The sequence below is a fragment of the Plutella xylostella genome, chromosome 13, assembly GCF_932276165.1.
Source record: "Plutella xylostella chromosome 13, ilPluXylo3.1, whole genome shotgun sequence".
Lineage (NCBI taxonomy): Eukaryota > Metazoa > Arthropoda > Insecta > Lepidoptera > Plutellidae > Plutella > Plutella xylostella.
In genome coordinates this window covers 4449769-4470962 of record NC_063993.1, presented here as the reverse complement: position 1 = coordinate 4470962, position 21194 = coordinate 4449769, and the positions used below count along the sequence as shown (strand labels likewise).

The 21194-nt window shown below is 41.2% G+C and overlaps 2 protein-coding genes across 2 annotated transcripts; one reads left to right on the top strand and one right to left on the bottom strand.

Annotated features, from left to right (window-relative positions):
* Nucleotides 1-317: 317 nt before the first annotated feature.
* On the bottom strand, nucleotides 318-7631 carry LOC105397952. The gene is made up of 7 exons (XM_038112178.2): nucleotides 7410-7631; nucleotides 6975-7145; nucleotides 6522-6835; nucleotides 5910-6063; nucleotides 5173-5293; nucleotides 4014-4147; nucleotides 318-1860 (listed from the first exon to the last, which is right to left on the bottom strand). Exons 1-7 carry the CDS (start codon nucleotides 7530-7532, stop codon nucleotides 1756-1758), a joined length of 1122 nt encoding a protein of 373 aa, XP_037968106.2. The 5' UTR covers nucleotides 7533-7631; the 3' UTR covers nucleotides 318-1755.
* A 479-nt stretch (nucleotides 7632-8110) lies between these two features.
* On the top strand, nucleotides 8111-15695 carry LOC105397950 (cysteine--tRNA ligase, cytoplasmic). The gene is made up of 11 exons (XM_048625110.1): nucleotides 8111-8463; nucleotides 8650-8916; nucleotides 9137-9353; nucleotides 9939-10149; nucleotides 10347-10579; nucleotides 10934-11167; nucleotides 11562-11697; nucleotides 13053-13258; nucleotides 14099-14261; nucleotides 14650-14846; nucleotides 15170-15695. Exons 1-11 carry the CDS (start codon nucleotides 8282-8284, stop codon nucleotides 15296-15298), a joined length of 2175 nt encoding a protein of 724 aa, XP_048481067.1. The 5' UTR covers nucleotides 8111-8281; the 3' UTR covers nucleotides 15299-15695.
* Nucleotides 15696-21194: the final 5499 nt, after the last annotated feature.

Here is a 21194-nt window from a genome sequence, read left to right as displayed (position 1 = left end):
CCATAGACAACAAAGGTAGTATATGCATAGAGAATGAAAAGAGTTCCTAATCATGAGGTTTAATTATTTATTTATCTAAATAAGGAACACTTGCAGTTAGCACAACAGATGTTGGTTAAGATACTGCACATCATTCTGAAGGTAAAATAAAATAAATGGCTGTAAGTGGGACTCGCGCTCGAAGGACTCCGAACGTAAAATGATCTACTACCAATCACTTCCACCTATCTACTTTTCATTCACGTCAAACCATTAGTTTAATACTTCTATCTTCTATGCATCAACCAAACCAAAACAAGAATAGAAATAAAAGTCGATTTCACAGTCAATATTTATTGATGATTTCTAATATTCATTACATTCTAGGTCTTTCCTTCTTAAATCTCAACGCTCCAATGAAACTAAACTCTTAACCATGGCTTAGGAAAATGACTGAAAAATTACATCACAGAACTAAACAGATAAGTATAATATTTATGTCGGTAAGAGGGGCTGGAAGACAATTAACCTTTACGACAGCTGCACTGTTCTCTCGAGCAGACAATAACAACTAAAGTTATAATTATTACTTGTTTACTTATACTTATTTTTAACATTCAATACAGTAGGTAAACAAAACGAAACCTCCATCTCTGAAACCTTTCCAATGCCAGCATTACTCATTCCTGATTGCCAAAATATTGGGTATAAAAATAAAGTTCTTCCAAAACGTTTTCACATCCTCGTCTTGAGTAACAATGATTCTATGTACAGTTCATGACCTCGGCTCGGCGAGCGACGGGCGACGGGCGTGCAATATCCTAATTAACTGACCATGCGTTCAAAGGGAAAAAACTTCCGAAAAATTAAAATTAATAAATGAAACATTATATTTCGTGACCCTAAAAGACTAGTAAGAAATGCAAGTATTAATATTTTTGTACACTTTTTCTCTTATCATTAAGATAACACCAGATAATAAAATAATAGAAAACTCTATAGTCTCTATTAATTAACGGAGATATGACTTAGATGTTAACAATGCATAATGATTTATAGATTTGACATGTCATTCACGTAATCTTATTTACATACTACACAAATATATCTGATGATGCAACACGTTCATAACCCTTACATACTTTGCGCCTCGCAATATGTAAACTTGCGTGCAGCGCTTAATATTAATGAAACATAATGTTTATGAAACAGCGGTAAACATGGCTGCGAGGGTGGGACAGTAAACTATGGAATAACAACTCTGTATAGCCTCATTTATGTAAACAGTCATCTTCATTGTATTGATCACAGTATGTACGCTAGTGTCCAGTTAGAACCGTTTTGTATACATAGAATCAACTTTGGCTGAAACATGAAAATCTTGGCTGCAACTGTAACCCGGACTAAGCACCATATCGTGACTGAAGCCGGCTTCTCCAATTAAGAGTTTCACTCATCTGATACTTATAGCTTTTCAATATGGCATTACCACCGTCAACCGTAGGCCATAGGTACATGCACATAGCAGTTTCTCGTTCACACATCATTACGTGTCTACACAATACAATGAGTGCAGATGAGACAGTTGAACAATAACTGACCTGACGCTTCCGTTTAAATCCGCCACACTACCCGTAAAACTCTTAACCAAGAAAGCGGCTCGAAACAAAACTCAAGCACTCGCATACGTGTGAGAGAGATAGCGTATGATAGAGTATGTATATAGTCGCTTATAAGTAGTTTGTATGCGTGTATATGTATAGTGAGAGGGTGAGGCTAGATCTGCGTGGAGAAGCGCGGGCGCGGCAGTTCGAACACGTCGCCGTGGACCGACTTGGCCAGCGCCTTGATGCTCGCGGCTATGTCCTGGGACGGCTCCTCCTGTAAGCACAGGAATTTGTGTTACGTCTAACGTACCTATCTCTCTCTCTAGAGATGTTAATAGGTAAATAGTTTACGAAATATGGCACATTATATATATTCCGTGCTAGATTTTTTTTTTGCATCTATAGGTAAGCTTATTTTTACATTTGCACAGCGTGAGTATCCTGACCGATGTGACTGCGGTGTGGCGATAGAGATTCCTAATAGCGTATGTCCAGTAGTCAACAGAAAATGTCTCAATAATGATGACAATTTTACGGTGGGTGGCTGGTAAACAGCTTTCTTTCTGTACACGATCTATACACATGGTTTGGAAATATTAACAGCCGGAGGCGGCATGCGCGTCTTGATGAAGCTCATAGATTTGTATGTAGCTGTTCACAACGACAGCACGGCGGGCGTCAGAGAATTTGTACGTAAACCACTAACAAAAACCCTTCCTTCATTGGAAGGAGACCCGTGCCCCAGCAGTGGCGACGTGATGGGTCGTGATGATGATGATGAGGCACTAACAAAAACGCAAATAATTGAATAGAACAGATAATCTTATGTCATCGTCGCGGTCGCGGTGGTCGGCGCGCTCCAGCGGGAACGGCATGTTGAGTTGCTGCTGTGGCTGTGGCTAACAGTAGTACAGATATCTTACGTCATCATCCCTGTCGCGGTGGTCGGCTCGCTCAAGCGGGAAGGGCATGTTGATGGGCAGCGAGCGCGCCACGTCGGCGGCGCTGTGACTCGCGAGTGACTCACTTGTGCTGCTGTGGCTAGCGGTTCTACCTTTTTTGGCATAAGATTTTTTTGCCTAATCTCGTATTGCATAGTAACGTTTGGTCAAAGTCTCGTTACGCCGAAAATCGTATGGCATAAATCTCGTTTAGTAAAAAGTTATTTCGCATAACATTGTTTAGCCTAATAATGGTATGGCCAAATCTTGAATAGCCTAATAGGTAATGCTATGGCATAGGTTTATACAAAGTAATATTATTCGTTTGGCTTTAACTTTGACGGAGCGTCTCCCTACATAGCGCAAACTGGTGCCTTGTATTGTTTCCGCTGTTTGGAAAACGCTCCGCTCCGCTTCGCTGCGCTCCGCTTTGGTTTTGATGAACATGTGCACCTAACACGCTCCTCCTCGCTTTGCTCGTCGTCGCACCTATTTTTAGGTTTCGATCTCATGGGGTTTGTAATAATTATATTGGTCGTTAACTTTCGATTTTTTGATCATACAATATCGTGATTTTCGGGATGTAGGAGAAAAATACCACAATTTGTACATTTACTACATACTTAATATATTATTTATTAAGATAACATTAGGAGAAACAAGATTATACATAGGTATAGACGAACATAAATTTGAGCAAACGAAACTTAGGTGTTTAAAGATTGTGCCTAAAGAGTTTTAGACGAAACGAGCCTTATGCCACATAAGTCTTGGCAAAGTGATGGTTCGGCCAAAAAAGTTTAGACCATACGAGTTATGCGAAATGAGTTTTGGTCAATAAAGATTATGCCAGATGAGCGGAACCCGTGGCTAGCAGTAGTACAGATATCTTACGTCATCATCCCTGTCGCGGTGGTCGGCGCGATCTAGCGGGAAGGGCATGTTGATGGGCAGCGAGCGCGCCACGTCGGCGGCGCTGTGACTCGCGAGTGACTCACTTGTGCTGCTGTGGCTGTGGCTGACAGTAGTACAGATATCTTACGTCATCATCCCTGTCGCGGTGGTCGGCGCGTTCGAGCGGGAACGGCATGTTGATGGGCAGCGAGCGCGCCACGTCGGCGGCGCTGTGACTCGCGAGTGACTCACTTGTGCTGCTGTGGCTGTGGCTGACAGTAGTACAGATATCTTACGTCATCATCCCTGTCGCGGTGGTCGGCGCGTTCGAGCGGGAACGGCATATTGATGGGCAGCGAGCGCGCCACGTCGGCGGCGCTGTGACTCGCGAGTGACTCACTTGTGCTGCTGTGGCTGTGGCTGACAGTAGTACAGATATCTTACGTCATCATCCCTGTCGCGGTGGTCGGCGCGTTCGAGCGGGAACGGCATGTTGATGGGCAGCGAGCGCGCCACGTCGGCGGCGCTGTGACTCGCGAGTGACTCACTTGTGCTGCTGTGGCTGTGGCTGACAGTAGTACAGATATCTTACGTCATCATCCCTATCGCGGTGGTCGGCGCGCTCCAGCGGGAACGGCATGTTGATGGGCAGCGAGCGCGCCACGTCGGCGGCGCTGGGCGCGCGCGCGCGGGCGATGTGGATGCCCTCGTCGTCGCTGCCTGAGTCTGGGGAGGGAATAGGAGGGAGGGTTAGTAGGTGATTGTTGTTTAACCGCCTTTCTCCACTCCGATCGCATCAAGGCATCACTCTCCCATGTATCACAGGACATTCCACAAGACGTTAGATGTCGTTTTAGGACGTCCTTGTATCTCAGGTATTGCCCACCAGGCTTAAGTTTTCCACAAGATAGCTCCGAGTAGAAGACGGATTTAGGCATTCGTGAGTCTTCCATGCGTACTTGTGTCCACACCATCTTAACGGCCAGGTTCGAAGATGCCCGACTCAAGGAACTCGAAGCTAAACGCCACGCTCGGAAAACTCGTCCCAAGGTGTCCTACAACTACACCTACAACACGAGCGGACAGTTACAGTGCAACATCTGTAGCCGCACGTTTAAGACCAAGTTCGGCTTCGCAAGCCACGTACGAGCACATGCCAGGAACTGACAAGGTGTCGCCGTCGACGGACACGTCGTGGAGGACATCATCATCATCATCGATTGTTGTAAAGCACACTCGCGAGCATTGAAAAAGTTAAAGTGACTTTGACCAAATTACTCCTAAACGGAAAAAAGTATTGAAGTACATTTATCATCAAAATATTAGGTACAAACTAAAATCATAAATATTACGCAAAAATTAAATGTTTAAAAAAAATTGGCTCATCTGGTGACATTTTGTAAGTGGAACTTTTTAATTGCTCGCGAATGTATTATCACAACCTATGCAATACATTATTTATGATTTTCAATCTTAAGTAAGTTAAGCTAAGAAAGCCACTGTGTGGTTGACATATCTCTGGTTCTGACTAGCGAGAGCTTCGTTTATGGGCTCTCATGTGATTGAGGTAGCCAATTTTCGCAGTGCATGTACGACCACATACAATATAAAATAGTATTATCATCACCAGTGTCAACCCGTAATCGTACACAGGCTCAGGACCGCTACAACACTCTCTCCTCACCTTCCTCATCCAGCCAATATCTTACACGAATACCTAATTAAACTCACTGTCAGAAAAAAATACTCACTGTCAGAATCGTAATCATCTTGATCGGAGCCCATCTCGGGGTGCGAGTCCATGCCTTCCAGGTCGAAGATGTCCTCAGCGTCTAGCGAGTCTTCTTCCGGGGGCAGGTTGCGTTGTGAGTGCTGAAACAACCAAGTAAAAAATAAGTTTTAGAAAAATATGAATAATTAATGGCTTTCGACTTCTTACCTCCACACCATAGGCAAGTATACAATACAATACAAAACACTTTATTTGCACCAAGAACAAAAATTACAAAAAAAAACAAAACTTAAAAAATAAAACAGTACAAAGAGGCGGCCTTATTGCTTATAGCAATCTCTACCAGACAACCTTTGGATGGAAGAGAGTAAGTCTATATGATTGTGAGGTAGTTGTAGTGCAAGTATATATAGTAAGTATAGCTCTTCCTTAAAAAACATAGGTAACCATCACTGAAAATACAAAGTAAGGGCACTTATTTATAGACAGACACATGGCGCTGCTGTTGCTGTCACTGACTGATGATGATGAAATACCTTATTTTTCTTGCCAGGACAAATCTTCTCACTCACACTGGACATATTATTATTACATGAGTTCACATAACACACACATTTAACAAAAACAATAATTATACATAATTAATATGTATCATCCACATAAAACATGAAAACAACTACTTTAGGCTTTTCATAAGGAGTGGAAAGTTAATAGCAAAAGAATTATTAACAAAACCATATAAAAATGGTGACAAACCTTAACATGATTCTGGGAGATCTTTTTGGCATCTTTGATAGAAGACAGTCTTCGTCTCTGTAGGGGAGGTAGTTGCGGTGAGGGTGGCCCGTTGTCCACCGTGGTGTCCATGCGCCAGCCGTCAGAGCCAGTGTTGCGGGCCTTGCTCACAATGCTGGAAATTATTTTATTCAGGACTTTATACATGAGACTAACAAAAGATAATATTAAGGAGGTATGCACCTACAAAGAAGTGTAGGATAAGTGGATAACAGAAGAAAATGTAGAGAAAGTATTTTTATCCTATGTGACAAACATGTGAGACTGTATGTTTGCAGTTTATACTATCAACTGAATGGTCATATATCTCCAAATAATACACTCACGGGCAATGAAAAGGTTCCACTGAGAAAAGCACCCAATTACTCCTAAACCGAAAAGGCTAGCTTAACGATGTCTTCTGCAACATTGAAGTACATTTAACAGAGCATCAGGATACCCAACTAAAAACGGTAATATTTTGTTCAAATTTCAAATGAAATGTGTAAAAAAATTGGGGTTTTTTGGTGACGCCATTTTGTGAGTGGAACTTTTTCATTGCCCGTCAGTGTAGTAGCCAAAGTGAAATATTACCTAGCCAGGATCTTGTGGTCCCTTTGTGCTTTCTCTCTGTAAGCTTCAAACTCCGCATACTTCTGATCTCTGAACTGGCGCACAGTTTCTTCAATGGCTTCTAATTGTGACTGTAGCGTCTGACTCAGCTGCTTGCTCAGCATTCCTATTACTTGCTGCGCCGGCGGCCATATTAACTTATCACTAACTAAAAGGTTACTTGTGTCAATGTTTTCTTTCATTTCAACATCACCATTCATTTCGGGCACTAATAAGTTGAATACCGAAGAGAAATTGCTAGACTTTTTCAAATTGTTCACATTCTCTGCAGTTGTCTGCAACAGAAAAATGTATAACTTAGTTGCAGTTAGGATGGACAGATGGATAAGTAAGTCTCTGTTGAACGATTTAATTGCAAACTAAAGACCCATTTTAAATGATCATAAAGAACAAAATACATTGAATGATAGGTACCTGTATGGCTTGGCAGATGAGTGCCATGTGGGGTCTGTCCTGTGCAGTGGCGTGGGTGGTCTGGCCACAGGCGAGGCAGAAGTGTATGGTCCAACGACCCACTGTCCGCGAGCCAGTCAGAGCTGACTGTGCGATTGAGATCTTCAGGCTGCCTACTGATGATAGCAGCTTCTGAAAGCATCATCATTAGGTGAATAAACAGGTAACTTCAGATATAAGTGACTGATTAATTGACTGAAGGTAGGGTACATCGAAAGATCCAAAATAACCTGCAAGTGTACACAGTAGGTACTTATCGGCAGCAGTCAGATAGCAAGGTAAGGCCTCATAAATTGATGCTTATTAGATCTAATTGATGAAATTAATATTCTGTATTTATAAAAACAGTTCCACATAGAAGTCAAGGTCAAGACATGTTTACCGACTATACGGTACCTCACTGAAAAAAATATCCCTTTGTTCCGTAGGTGTTAGGTCCAGTTTCACAATATCCACATTCTGCTCTATTTTATCACTTTCCAATGTTACGTTTAGGCATTTGCAGACACAGAGAGCCATTTTTAATTGAAATGCGATTGATTTAACTGGTCCAAAATAGTATAAAATACACAAGAATGTATGCAATTAAACAAAGTGATATTTATGTGTGCGTGAGGTTATTTATATATTGATAGAAAGATTTACACACACTTTTGCACATTTATACATAAACAAGATCCAGCTGATATTTTTTTCTCTTTCTTACTAGTTATATGATGCCTTGGTTAAAAAGAGATGGAAATATTTTTTTATTCACACAGTAGTGATGTGCCACATTTATAATCGTTATTGGCAACGTAACGTTTATTGTGCCCCATTATTCTGAATTAGTTCGAAATCTAGAGAAAACAAGAGAAAAGGATCTTTTTTAGTTTTAGCGTAAAATTAGTACATTAATTTTTTTTTTGAAAAATTCACGTGTGGACAAGGATTTCAATCTACTGTACAAAAATCTATTATTCTGAGCTCAATACTCCTTCTTCTGATGAAATGTATTCTGTGGCAAACAAAACTGTCAGTGTCAAATAATGCGAACAAACGCAACGTCAATTACGTCAACATCAGCCCTTCGTCAAATTATTTTGTGTTGTGTGAGTGTTTTTATTCAAATACGTGGCATTTAATCCCTATATTCACGTTTTTTGTCTTCTACTAATGTACGTTTTGTCTTAAAAGTACTATCTTTATACATCAATAAAAGGAGTTTTGTGTAATTGCAATATTTCAGAGTAAAGAGGTTATGCGGTGACTGAGCAACCAATACAATTATGTCTAAAAGAAGTCAACCAAGCTGGTCTCCTCCAGCTAGAGAGGAGAAGAGGCCGGTGCTGAAGTTGTACAATAGCTTGACCCGACAGAAGGAGGAGTTTGTGTGCTCTGAGGGGAACAAAGTTAGCTGGTACAGTTGCGGCCCCACTGTTTATGATGCCTCCCACATGGGACATGCCAGGTAAATTAGGACCTACTACTCAGAATAATATTATGATTTCAATTATAAAGAAACTTAGCATAATTTTAAAATACCTATGTATAAGTTTATGCATACCATTTTAAAATGATTATTGCATTCTTTAATTTATTAAAAACTCCCATTATACACAAATTTACTTACATTTGGTTTGCTATAATTTTCCAGGTCATACATTTCATTTGACATTCTACGTCGGATTATGAGCAACTACTTTGGCTATGACATCCTGTATGTGATGAACATCACGGACATTGATGACAAGATCATCAAGAGGGCGAGACAGAACCACCTCTATGAGAAGTATGCCAAGGAGCAGAGGACTCTAAATGATACTGTTGATGATGCAACATCGGTCATGAATTACTATGAACAAGTTGTCAAAGACACTGCTGACCCAGATAAAAAGAATGCTATGCAAAAAATGCTGGATAAGTAAGTACTTTTAGGTCAATATATTGCAGAGCAGAACTGTACCAGTTTATTGATCACATCTTCTTTTTATAATTGGTTCATCTATTATCTGTAAAAAAATATATGAAATTAGCATAATAGATTACACAGCTTCAGCTTATTCACAGATAAAATTCCAGCCTGTAAAAATTACTTACAATGTTAAAGACGAAAATGTGTTCATTACTTTTTATAATTTCAGTGTGGCATCAGCTGTGAAAACCCTGAAGGCTGCAGTGGAAACTGGTGACGAGGAGAAGATAGTAAAGGCTAAATGTAACCTTCTGTCATCAGCTAAAGACCCTCTCTCTGATTGGCTAGACAGTAAGCATGGTTCTACTGTCCAGGACAATGCCATCTTCACAGCACTACCTCGGTATTGGGAGAATGAGTTCCATAAGGATATGAAAGCACTCAATGTAAGTTAGCTCTATTATATTGTAAATATGTTCATCTTATTCTACATAAATCATACATTTTTAAGTATTTAGGTTCCTTCAAGCGTCCGTAGTCGAGCGGGCGTCAGTGATCGTAACTGATCACTGAGGTTAAGCAACAACTGACACGGTCAGCCATTGGATGGGTGACCGATTTCAAGTGGTTCTTTTCTGGACGCTTCCGTGCTTCGGACGGCACGTTAAGCCGTGGGTCCCGGTTGCTGCTTCGGCAGCAGTTGTTAAGCCTAGTTAGAGGCCCTCGGGCGGCTTGAAAACATCTGACAGTCGGGTTGCCCACTTACCCGACAACTTGCATTGTACTCATTCAAAAACGGCGATACGGCTCGCGACCTATCACGTGAGTACAATGCACAGCGAAAAGCGGGTGACTCGCTTGCGAGTCACCTCTGACTACCCCTTCGGGGATTACAGTCGTGAGCATATGTATGTATGTATGTATGTAGGTTCCTTGTGATCAGCCAATAATCTTCCACTGCTGGACACATTCAATTTATTGTTAATGGAGTGTTTCATTTTAAAGTTATTAATTTCTATTATTGGTTACAGGTTCTTCCACCAGATGTTCTAACAAGAGTCAGTGAATACATACCCCAAATTGTTACATTCATAGAGAAAATTATACAAAATGGCTTGGCTTATGAATCCAATGGATCAGTCTATTTCAGTGTGAGTGAGTTTGATGGGAAAGAGAAACATCACTATGCTAGACTTGTGCCTGAAGCTTATGGTGACACCAAGTCATTACAGGAAGGAGAAGGTAGATAAGACATTTTGATGTTATTTGAAAACAAGTCTTTGTATTGTTGTCTTTTTATTTGTGTAGTTGAGGCCTCTTGCCTAACAAACCTTGAAACTTTTACCTCAATAAAATCCTATATAATACTACTCACCATAAGAAAGAGTTATCATTAACCTACATACATCTTAATTACCCTTATGCACTTATAACTACAGGCGACCTATCAGACGACACAGCGGAGAAGCGGTCACCGAACGACTTCGCCCTCTGGAAGCGCAGCAAGAGCGGCGAGCCGTCGTGGGCGTCGCCGTGGGGCCTCGGCCGCCCCGGCTGGCACATCGAGTGCTCCGCCATGGCCTCAGACATCTGCGGCAATAAGCTGGATATACACACCGGAGGAGTCGATCTGAAGTTCCCGCACCATGACAATGAGCTGGCTCAGAGTGAGGTAGCATTGTTTATTATTGTACTACTTTATGCATAAGTAGTAAGGATGCGCACGACATGGCAAAACTTTAACGATGCTACTGTATTGGGGGACTTCATTTTTATAGCTATTACTTGCAAACGTGATAAAAAATCTTCGAATCCGCAAGTCACATTTTTTTTAATCTCTTACAGAAATTCTAGTCATCGCTCTCCATTCCATATTTAACCAATTTCACTCTTTAGGCCACTCCTATCGACGGCTCGACTGCTTCAAAGCTTTATTTAGTTAATTTGCCTCTGGCTAATAATCAGGGACATAACATAACTGTGTTGCGACTTTAAATATTCTTTAAACACGTTTAATTCTCCCCAGGCCCACTTCGACTGCCCCGGCTGGGTGAACTACTTCCTGCACACGGGCCACCTCACCATCGCCGGCTGCAAGATGTCCAAGTCGCTCAAGAACTTCGTCACGATACAGGATGCTCTCAAACGGCACACGGCGCGGCAGCTGCGGATAGCCTTCCTGCTGCACTCGTGGAAGGATACGCTGGACTACTCGGATAATACCATGGAAATGGCCTTGCAGACTGAGAAACTGTTCAATGTGAGTTGGTTGAATTTTTTTGATTATGTAAGTTAGAGGGACCGGTTTTATGTTCGTTTATTGTTTATTAAAGTGGATAGTAAATAAATAGTTGAGCTGTTATAGTTGGGGCTCTAAAAATACAGAACCAATTTTACTGAGGTTATCTGTTTATTTTTGAAACATGGTGAACGTGTTTCGATTGAAGCTGTTCTTATTCTAGCTATATTTCTTGCATATAATTTCCGCTATTCCTATGTTCTTGTAATAAGCTTATTTCTTATTATGAAGGTTTATAATTTGGTTACTTCAGGTTAGGTCAGATATTTTCTGTTGAAAGCTCAGTGTGTAGTGTGTGTGTATCTATATTATTCAAGTTCCTACTTCTAAAATCACACTATCCATTAATTCCTAGGAGTTCTTCCTGACGGTAAAAGACGCGATCCGCAGCGGCTACGACGAGGGCTGCGGCGGCGCGTGGGGCGCGGAGGAGCAGGCTCTCGCGAGCAAGATGTCGCGGGCGAGGGAGGGCGTGCATGCGGCTTTGTGTGGTGAGTCCTTATTACTTACCATCATTTAGCAACGTGCTACCATTTGTCCGCCTGTTGTGTGATCACTAGTAGGAACAGACGCTCGCGAGCAAGCTGTCCCGGGCAAGGGAGAGCGTGCCCGCCGCTCTGTGTGGTAAGTCCTTTATGTTAACCATCATCAGCTACTATAGGACTACTGCTCGTAGTGTGCCTCCGAGCAGGCGCTCGCGAGCAAGCTGTCGCGGGCAAGGGTGGGCGTGCACGCGGCTCTGTGTGGTGAGTCCTTCATGTTTACCATCATCAATCTACTTGTACCATAGAACTACCGCCGGTAGTGTGCGGCCGAACAGATGCTCGCGAGCAAACAGTCGCGAGTAGTGCGAGTACGCGATCCCGTGCGTGCGGCCTTGTGTGATCCTTACTACTTACCATCATAAACCAACACATTTTTTTACCCACTGTATAAATTATTGGTTTGAAACTCGTAGTGGTTACAATCATTTCGCTGATTTAACAAGACCGATGATGATGAATGACCACAAGAGATGATAAATGTTTTAAGAAGTGGGATTCAAATTCAATTAAACGCAATAGCAAACATAATTTTTCATATTAGAATATTTCTTATTAGATTACGATGTTTCGATACATTCATGATAGAATTATGCAGAGCTATGGTAGGTACAAATGTTGAATCATATTCTATGAGCTCTCGGAGGTTACAGATTTTATGATGTGAGCCTTATGAAAGAGGATAAAAATAAGATTTAATTAATGTTTCATTATATCCGGAAAGCTTTGGTAAATAATACTATTTATTTTTCCTCTTTACTTGAAACTCATCTAAATTAATTGCTGTCCTCACTACTGACTGCTAACAAAGTGAAAATTAATTAAATTGCTTCTGAGTACATATTTTATACTAACAATAATAAAAAGAGAACACACAGTTTTAGATTACAAAAACACACAAACACAGAATATCCAAGATCGTAGATCAAATTAATATCTGTACGTAAACCAATTTCTTCCGTTAGGATTCGAACCCTAGGTCTAAATCGCGCTACTGTGTTTAGCATTTTGATTATTTTCACAGCCAACTGCATATATTTCGTACCAATATTGTATCAACCAACATCAAAGTATGTAGGTAACCATTGTAAGAATAATGCAAACCTTTTTCTAGCAATCATATAGGTATTGTGTCTTGAGCAAATTCGTGCTTTAATCCCTGCTGTACGGGTCCGTTATCGACGGAGATAAATATTACTATACCTATGTCTATTCGCCATAAACACAGGGCTGAGATTATATAGATAATGGACCCATGCCGTGAGTCCAGAGTTCCAAAATCTAACACTCCACCCCTATTCCAGACAACATAGACACGCGCAGCGCTCTAGACGCCCTGCGTGAGCTGGTGACCGCTACCCACCAGTACCTGCGCAGTACCCAGCCCCACAGCTCGCCGCTACTCACCACCGCGGCCAAGTATGTGACGGACATACTGCACGTGTTCGGAACTATCGACGGACCAAGAGGAGGCATCGGGTTCCCTGTTGGCGATAGTAGTGCTGTTTGTGTAAGTACACCACAACGGCTAGCACGGGGCGAAATAAAGACGTGACAAAAGTTTTGCATCGCGCTCAATGACATCGCGCAGCCTCAAGAGCGAGTGCGACGGAGGACTTTTGTCACGTCTTAAATGCGCCCCATGCTAGCCCTTAAGACTGTGTTTAGCGTAAGGAAGGAGTGAATGAATGAAGTAAATTGCAAAGAGAATGAATGAGTGAGTGAAGGAGGCTCGCCCATATTGACCGATCGGTCGAGTTCGTTATGGACATACTGCACGTGTTCGGAACCATCGACGGACCAAGAGGAGACATCGGGTTCCCGGTCGGCGATAGTAGTGCTGTTTGTGTAAGTACAGAGTACTAGACTGTGTTTATTTTAGTGAATGAAGTAAATTGGAAAGGGAACGAATGAATGAGTGAGTGAAGGAGGTTCGCCAAAGAATAAATTATTAAATGGAGAGAGATAAAAAGACATGACGAAACCCTATTTATTTATTTATAAACACTTTATATTACACATAAAAGAGTATAAATATACATTTCAAATTAGAAAACACAGTAAATAACAGAGTACACACTAAACATCAATTTCTTCAGTCCATCCAAGTCTATTTCTAAGCCCACTGAAGTCTTTCCTAAGCCAAAGCCATCCTTTTAAAGGTGGGTACTGATACCGTTACGAGGTGTAATGTAACATGCTACACAGGAAGCATTCAGTACGTAGTGTTACGGGGAAACCAGCGAGATTTTGACAGCGATGCGTAACATGCTCGCTGGGAATGGAATGTTACATTACAGTCTGTAACTTTTACAAGTACCCACCTTAACACCCACCTACACTTCAACAGCTAGAAGAGACAGTGATGCCGTACCTCGAGGCTCTCAGCACATTCCGCGCTCGGGTGCGCGACGCGGCGCGGGCGGCGGGCGCGGCGGAGGTGCTGGCACTCTGCGACCAGCTCAGGGACGAACAGCTGCCCGAGCTGGGAGTACGACTGGAGGATAAACCTGGTAAGATACTAGAGAGTAAGAGAAGCTATATCTTAGATCCTGAGATTCGTATTCACGCTCCAAGAGGAAAGAATTTTGAGCATTTACCAGATGTGCGAAATACAGCGCGCTATGTTGTCATTGTGCGAAATGGATACCACGCGCTAAATGCTGTCCTTTTCCACGGTGGAAGGTAGGGCAATGCTAGAAGCTGGCGCTATATAGCACACGTGTCACACGAGCGTATAATAAATACGGTGGGACATGGAAAATACCATTCAATCTGAAATGGGACGCTATATGCTCGCTTGCGGGTCACCTCTAACTACCATTTCGGGGATCACAACCATCGGCATCATGCATGTAATTGTTTCGTATGCCTAACTTATCAACGTATACCCTATTACAGACAGGACAGTAGTGAAGCTGGTGAGCAAAGAAGAGCTGATGAAGGAGCGAGAGGAGAAGAAACGCATCGAAGCGGAGAAGCTGAAGAAGAAACAGGAACTTCTGGAAGCGCAGAAGGCTAAAGAAGAACAAAAGAAGATCCCGCCCAATGAGATGTTTAGAAAGGAGACCGACAAGTATTCCAAGTTCGATGATAAGGTTAGTACGATATCATTTATACGGGGTGTTTCAAAATAACAAAATACTTACTTCAAAAATTCAGTTTTTTTTCTGAAAAAGGCTTTTTAGCAAAACTCCAAGTTATTTATAAAATTCCAATTTTGCATCTCGTAATGCTAAACGTAATACATTTTATCAGTAAGTACATACATTTATATGTAGGTATTGGTATTCTTTACCTCCATTATTGAACATAAATATTGAAATCTGTAAAATATATCGCAAAATGAATCTATAAACTACCTTTGATACGAGGCCAATAAACCCAGAATACGTAACTCATTTCTTATACTTTGTTTCAGGGCTTACCAACCCACGATCACGAGGGCAAGGAAATCAGCAAGGGACTCGTCAAAAAACTGCAGAAACTACAGCTGGCTCAAGAAAAGAAATACAACGAGTACTTAGCATCCATCAACACTGCTTGCTGACCAAGTCAAGTGAAGTCAAATTTAAACCCAATGCCTAGGCAATAGATTTCTAAGCTCACTGCACAAAACATAATACAAAACTAAAGTGGGCTCATACTTCTAATCTAATTCCTATGATAAAATAAAATGCTAGCAATATTTCTACGGACTAATTTAATAACTACTTACACATGCATTTAATATTTAAAAGTAATTCACTAACAAAAGTTTTCCATAAGATAATATGGTTGGTAAATTTTATACCATGATTTGGAGTGATAAGAATTGTTATGTTTTTGTTGATGTTTTGGTTACGGTCGCAGTATTAAGTTTCATGTGTACATGCGTATAAAATACATTAAAGTCTATTTATTGATAAAGCTAGAAACTTAATACAATAAATTTTATATTATTCAGATATTTCAGTTTTATTTCACATACCAACTTACCTGCCACTACCAAAGATCATATGTGTAAATCCGATGAATGATTGCACAACATCCAGCGTCAACAAATTAAGATATAATAGAGAGGGCCGATCGACAAATCCTTCGATTCAAACATTTAACTAAACATTAAAAATGAATTACGTTACCGATGATCGCCACAAAGCAGTGCCATAACGCCTCAATGAGATATCTATAAAGGCAGTTGCCGCGTGCGCCGTGCCACAAAGGTAAAAAAAAGAATTAACAAAAAAGGTAAAAAGTGGGGTAAACAAGCAGGGAGAGTTTTTTGTGTTGTTCAATCGACAATGAAGTGTGGGGTGGCACAAGCCAAGTACCCGCTACTGCCGGCTTCCGCGGACACTGCATCTGCAACATACTATTTATAGAACTCATTAAATGTGTAATACAACTAATGAAGATGATTACTGCTCATTATTAAATTTGTGTTAGTTTAGGTAAGATGGTTATATTAGGTCCTTACATATGAAATTGGCGTTTTCTATAGGAGGAACATAAAGTCGTTTTTTTTTTTAAATGAAATATATTAAATTAATCAAAGTATGTACTATTGCTATGTATGCACTTTTGCCATCTCATAGGTAGTTCATTGATCCCCTTACTAAAAAAACCATTCGGGCGGGAATCAATAAAATCTTTGAAGGCGGTTTGGACTGCCCCATCGGAGTTGAGTTTTTTTCCTTGCAAGTAGTTATCCAAATTGCGAAAAAAATGGTAATCTGTTGGAGCAAGGTCCGGAGAGTACGGTGGATGTCTAAGACATTCTAATTGAAGCTCCTCTAATTTGGTAGCCGTCTGTTGTGCAGTGTGTGGTCTAGCGTTGTCCTGAAGCAGCAGTGGCCTAGAGCGATTGACCAGCCTCGGTTGTTTAGCAGCTAGCTTTTCCATCATGGTTTGCAGTTGCTGACAATAGATATCTGCCGTAATCGTCTGGCCAGATTTAAGAAAGCTGTAGTGAACGACACCGGCACTAGTCCACCAAACACTTACAAGCAACTTTTTTTTTGTAAATTTTCGCTTAGGGCAGGATTTGGCTGGTTCGCCAGGGTTTAGCCATTGCGATGAGCGCTTCCGATTATCGTAGAGGATCCACTTTTCATCACAGGTAATGATTCGATTTAAAATTCCTTCATTATTGTGCCGGTTGAGTAACGTAACGCAGCAGTCGACGCGCGTTTGTCGGTTTGCTTCACTCAATTCATGAGGTACCCACCTTTCAAGCTTTTTCACCTTCCCAATTTGCTTCAAGTGGATTAGAATAGTTTTATCACTAACACCGGAGCCTGCAGCTAACTCGGACGTGGTTTGCGATGGATCCGCTTCCACAATAGCCTCCAATTCTTCATTATCAACTTTGGTCTCCGGCCGTCCACGAGGCTTGTTCTGCAGGTCGAAATTTCCAGAACGAAAACGTTGGAACCAAAAACGCACTGTGTTTTCTTTAGCGACACCGTCACCATACACATCATTAATCCTTCGAGCCGTTTCTGCAGCACTGGTGCCACGGTGGAACCCATACTCGTAAATAACGCGATATTTCAAGTTTTCCATTTTGTAAACAGAGTGACACAAAGAAAAAAATAAAAGAAGAAAAAACAAATGAATTAGGGGGTTTGAAACACAAATGCATGAGTAAATATCTGTATGAATTTGAATTTGGAATTCCTAACCATAAAGGTAATATTTGAGATCAAAGTGGCCAGTACGACAAAACGCCAATTTCATATGTAAGGACCTAATATGATTTTTTAACCTTAAAGTGACCGTCCAACAAAGCGACCACTTCATCGTAGGTCAATTTCCCCACATCCTTAGGAAGTGCTAGGTCTCTAGTGAGTCGATACGTAGTCTCCGCCAGACTACTTAACAAAATAGCACGCCGTTTAGAACCCAACTTGTCTGTTGATTCTACTACGTCACTATCTTCGAACCATTGTTCTAACCGTCCCTTGTACAAAGTCCAATCTTGGGTTTCGTGATTGAACACATTTAATGAACCCACGGATGATTTTGCCATTTTACGATATTTAAATAACAGAATATCACACGCGTAAAGTTCAATTCGTCGCCACTGTTAGTTTAGGTAAGTTGGTTAAAATGATAACGGCTAGTGTACGTTCCAACACACGGCTATATTGCGACTGCCCGCTTGATCGCGAGCTACCCTCTTAATACTAACAATTTGTTTCTAAGAAGTTGCCTAGAGTCAGGCATTCAGTCAAGCATTGGATTATGTGGATAAATTATACCTACCTAAGTATAAAATAAATTCGGATAGAAACGTTATGACTCCCCATTCAAAATTCAATTATCAACAACGACTTTATCTTCAATTAAAATCAAATCTGTCTACTCTACATGCAACAATAACCTAACGGAAATTCCCAAATAATAAACTATTTCCCATGATTCCCAAAAATATGCCGTTAAGAATTACTTTTACGAGGCGTACAGTAATTTAAATCGGTTTGTGTTCGATCAAGAAAGCCTTGATCCGTGGTCAGGGTTAACAATGTGGTTCAGAGGCAGGGGGACCCGGCCCGAGCACCGGTCGCGGTGACCGCCCGCCGCGATGTCAATCACGATGCATTTGAATACATCACCCAACTTCCTCCTCCAATCCAATACAAACCTTATCCAACTAGCAAACAGCTCAAATATGTTTCACTACTTTGGATTGTAGCCAAATTGCGAGATGTGACGATAATGCGATTTCATTTAAATGTGGCCAGCCAAGTAAATGTTACGTTTTAAGTAAAATCGCCTCATGAGCATGTCAAAGTTGACGATTCAGCGATGTGGAAAGCTAACGGTTTTCTTTCTGATTTCTTTGGAAAGGATCCCGATATGTATTATAATTACAGTAGCAGATTTTTTCTTATAAAGTATAACGGAATTCTGTCTGTCAACTACCACGTTTGACCGCTCATTTTGTGTATAGATCATAATCTTACGATTGAGTAGTTCCCACATTATATGCTATTTATACGAGTACTTCACCGTTACTTTATTTTGATATATGTCCTTGCTAGTTCACGTAAAATAATACCTTTACGAAATAAGTACCTACATACATATTCCATACCATCCCACATGACAATGCCCATAATTAGGTAAGTATCTACTTAGTAAATTAACAACGAGCGAAGTATAACTGCCTGAGTTGATATGAAAAAAAAACAATATAACGTTAAGGCCGGGGTCTCCTATTTCTCGTCGTAGGTTGCGTCCAGCGTCACGCCGTAGGCCGCGTCACGATGCTCACTACATCTACGCGCCAACGTCGGCGTGTGAGGGAGACCGCATCAGTACATTTCTATAGTGAGCATCGTGACGCGGCCTACGGCGAGACGCTGGACACGACCTGCGGCGTAAAATAGGAGACCCAGGCCTAACGGTCGTAAATCTTACAGGTCTAAGATGAGTGAATGGTCATTTAGGACTCGATATTCAGCCAGGAGTAGTCCACTGCACTGAACGACATTATGTAGGTATCTAGGTCCTAGGTATGTCCCAAAGAGTGACATTATGGTTTCTATTAAGTAGGTATTAGAATATTTCGGACCAAAAAGATAGGCTACCTAAAGTCCGACACTAGAGTCCGCCTCCTACATATAGCAAACCTCCATAGGTACTACGTACGTTGACTACTCTACAAGTATTATTACGCAAGACTGAGCAAATATTTTAATTTATATGTAATATGTTTTACTGTTAAAGAAGGTATCCAGCAAAGTATTCCATTTAAATTTTAATCCTTATGTAGAGCAGAGTCATGCTTATAATTACACTCCGTAATAGGAAACTTATTATGAATTATGGCGGGGCGAAGACAAGACCCCTCGTAATGTTTTGAAAAAGTAGTCGAATTGGGAACCATTTCCATGTAGACGGGGTCGCAATTATGGCGATTTTTTCATCTCTGGCTACCCCACAACCCGGGGTTGCTTACTGAAAAAAGAAACCAATTTTGCACGCTCATTAATTATTTAAATCTCATTAAACAGCCGCAAGTTCCCTCTTCGCTGCGTAATTCGGCCACCACGTTGAGTAATTCAAGCGGGTAGTTAGACAATACGCCATTGTCTCCGTAAGAAGTAAATGAATCTTTTACGTATCTTTACCTACGGGACTTCACCTGTAAACCCCCTGCACAACAAAATAACGAAGTTACACCTCTAAACCCCATGTACAGTCATTACAAAGTCCTTGGGTACACCCGAGTCCGCGTTGTTCTATGCTATCACCAAATAATTGTCAAATTTTACGTTGAATAAAATAATATTTTATTTTCTTCCTATAATACTTACCCGATATACCTAACTATTGAGAAATTAAGTGGGTAAATAAAGACGCCTTTATAGATATCTAAAGTTCAGTTTTTAATTTCATATCAGCAAGGCCGTGGTGCAAAATTCTTCAGTAGAATTCCCCGAGTAGGTACATAATTAATTCAAGCTATTTTGAAAGAACGTCAGCCGCAGCGACGAAATCTGAGATGAAAAGGTCGACCTCCACTTAGAAGCTCTTAGCTTTAGCTATACCTAAGTAAATAACGTAGTAGGTACATAATTATAACTAATGGGTTTCAGAAGTATATTTAAGTAATTGTAGTTACTTATTTGAATTAATTAAATGGGTGCATGTCGTCAAACGTAACTCGGCGCTTGTGATTAATATGTAATTCTATCTATTGTTGGGGAGTAAGGGGAGAACGGGATCAACATCTACCCGACCCAAATGTCATCCCCACCTGCACGCGCTGGTGGTTCGTACGAATTGCTGGCGGCGGCTCTGCGGCTCGCGCTCCACAGCCGTGGTGCTCCCTGCTAGATAACGGACGGGGCAATGGCGACCGAGCCAATGGCGGGATAACCATTCACCTAGCTATCGCTGGATGAGGCCACGCAGTATAGGCCTTGGGGTGCAAAAGGCCCTTAAAAAATTCTGCAAAGCGTGTCTGTACGCTTGTAAAGTAGCAGCCCTACTAGCAGACTAGGCTACTATGGGCTAATTACTCATATAGCTGAAAATCCATTAAATTACTGAAACTTTGAGAAGAAATAAACGGACTGATTCTAAACAACAGACTTTTGGCGCGAAAAAACGGACTTTGATTGGCATATGGAATGTGCGAACAATGCGCGAAGAGAGCAGAGTGCATCAAGTAGCGAAGTACATGACAGAATACCAACTTGATATTATGGGCATCTCAGAGGCAAGATGGAAGGATTTCGGAGAAGAAAGAGTGGGTGACATGACTCTCCTATACTCCGGCAAACCGGACAAGCATGAAGCAGGAGTAGCAATATTGCTTAGCAGAAATGCCCAGAAGAGTTTATTAGACTGGAACCCGGTATCTGAGCGCATAATGACAGCCCGCTTTATGTCAAGGGTGAGGAAAATTACGGTTGTCCAATGTTATGCTCCCACTAACAAAGCTGATATGG

Excerpts from the sequence above, each read along its gene's own strand:
- LOC105397952 (XM_038112178.2), bottom strand. The coding sequence starts at position 7,532 with ATGGCTCTCTGTGTCTGCAAATGCCTAAACGTAACATTGGAAAGTGAT. Across the intron at positions 7,146-7,409 it reads GGGATATTTTTTTCAGTGAG|AAGCTGCTATCATCAGTAGG; the intron begins GTACCGTATAGT and ends TGATGCTTTCAG. Across the intron at positions 5,294-5,909 it reads TCTCCCAGAATCATGTTAAG|CACTCACAACGCAACCTGCC; the intron begins GTTTGTCACCAT and ends TGGTTGTTTCAG.
- LOC105397950 (XM_048625110.1), top strand. The coding sequence starts at position 8,282 with ATGTCTAAAAGAAGTCAACCAAGCTGGTCTCCTCCAGCTAGAGAGGAG. Across the intron at positions 8,917-9,136 it reads ATGCAAAAAATGCTGGATAA|TGTGGCATCAGCTGTGAAAA; the intron begins GTAAGTACTTTT and ends TTATAATTTCAG. Across the intron at positions 10,580-10,933 it reads ATGAGCTGGCTCAGAGTGAG|GCCCACTTCGACTGCCCCGG; the intron begins GTAGCATTGTTT and ends AATTCTCCCCAG.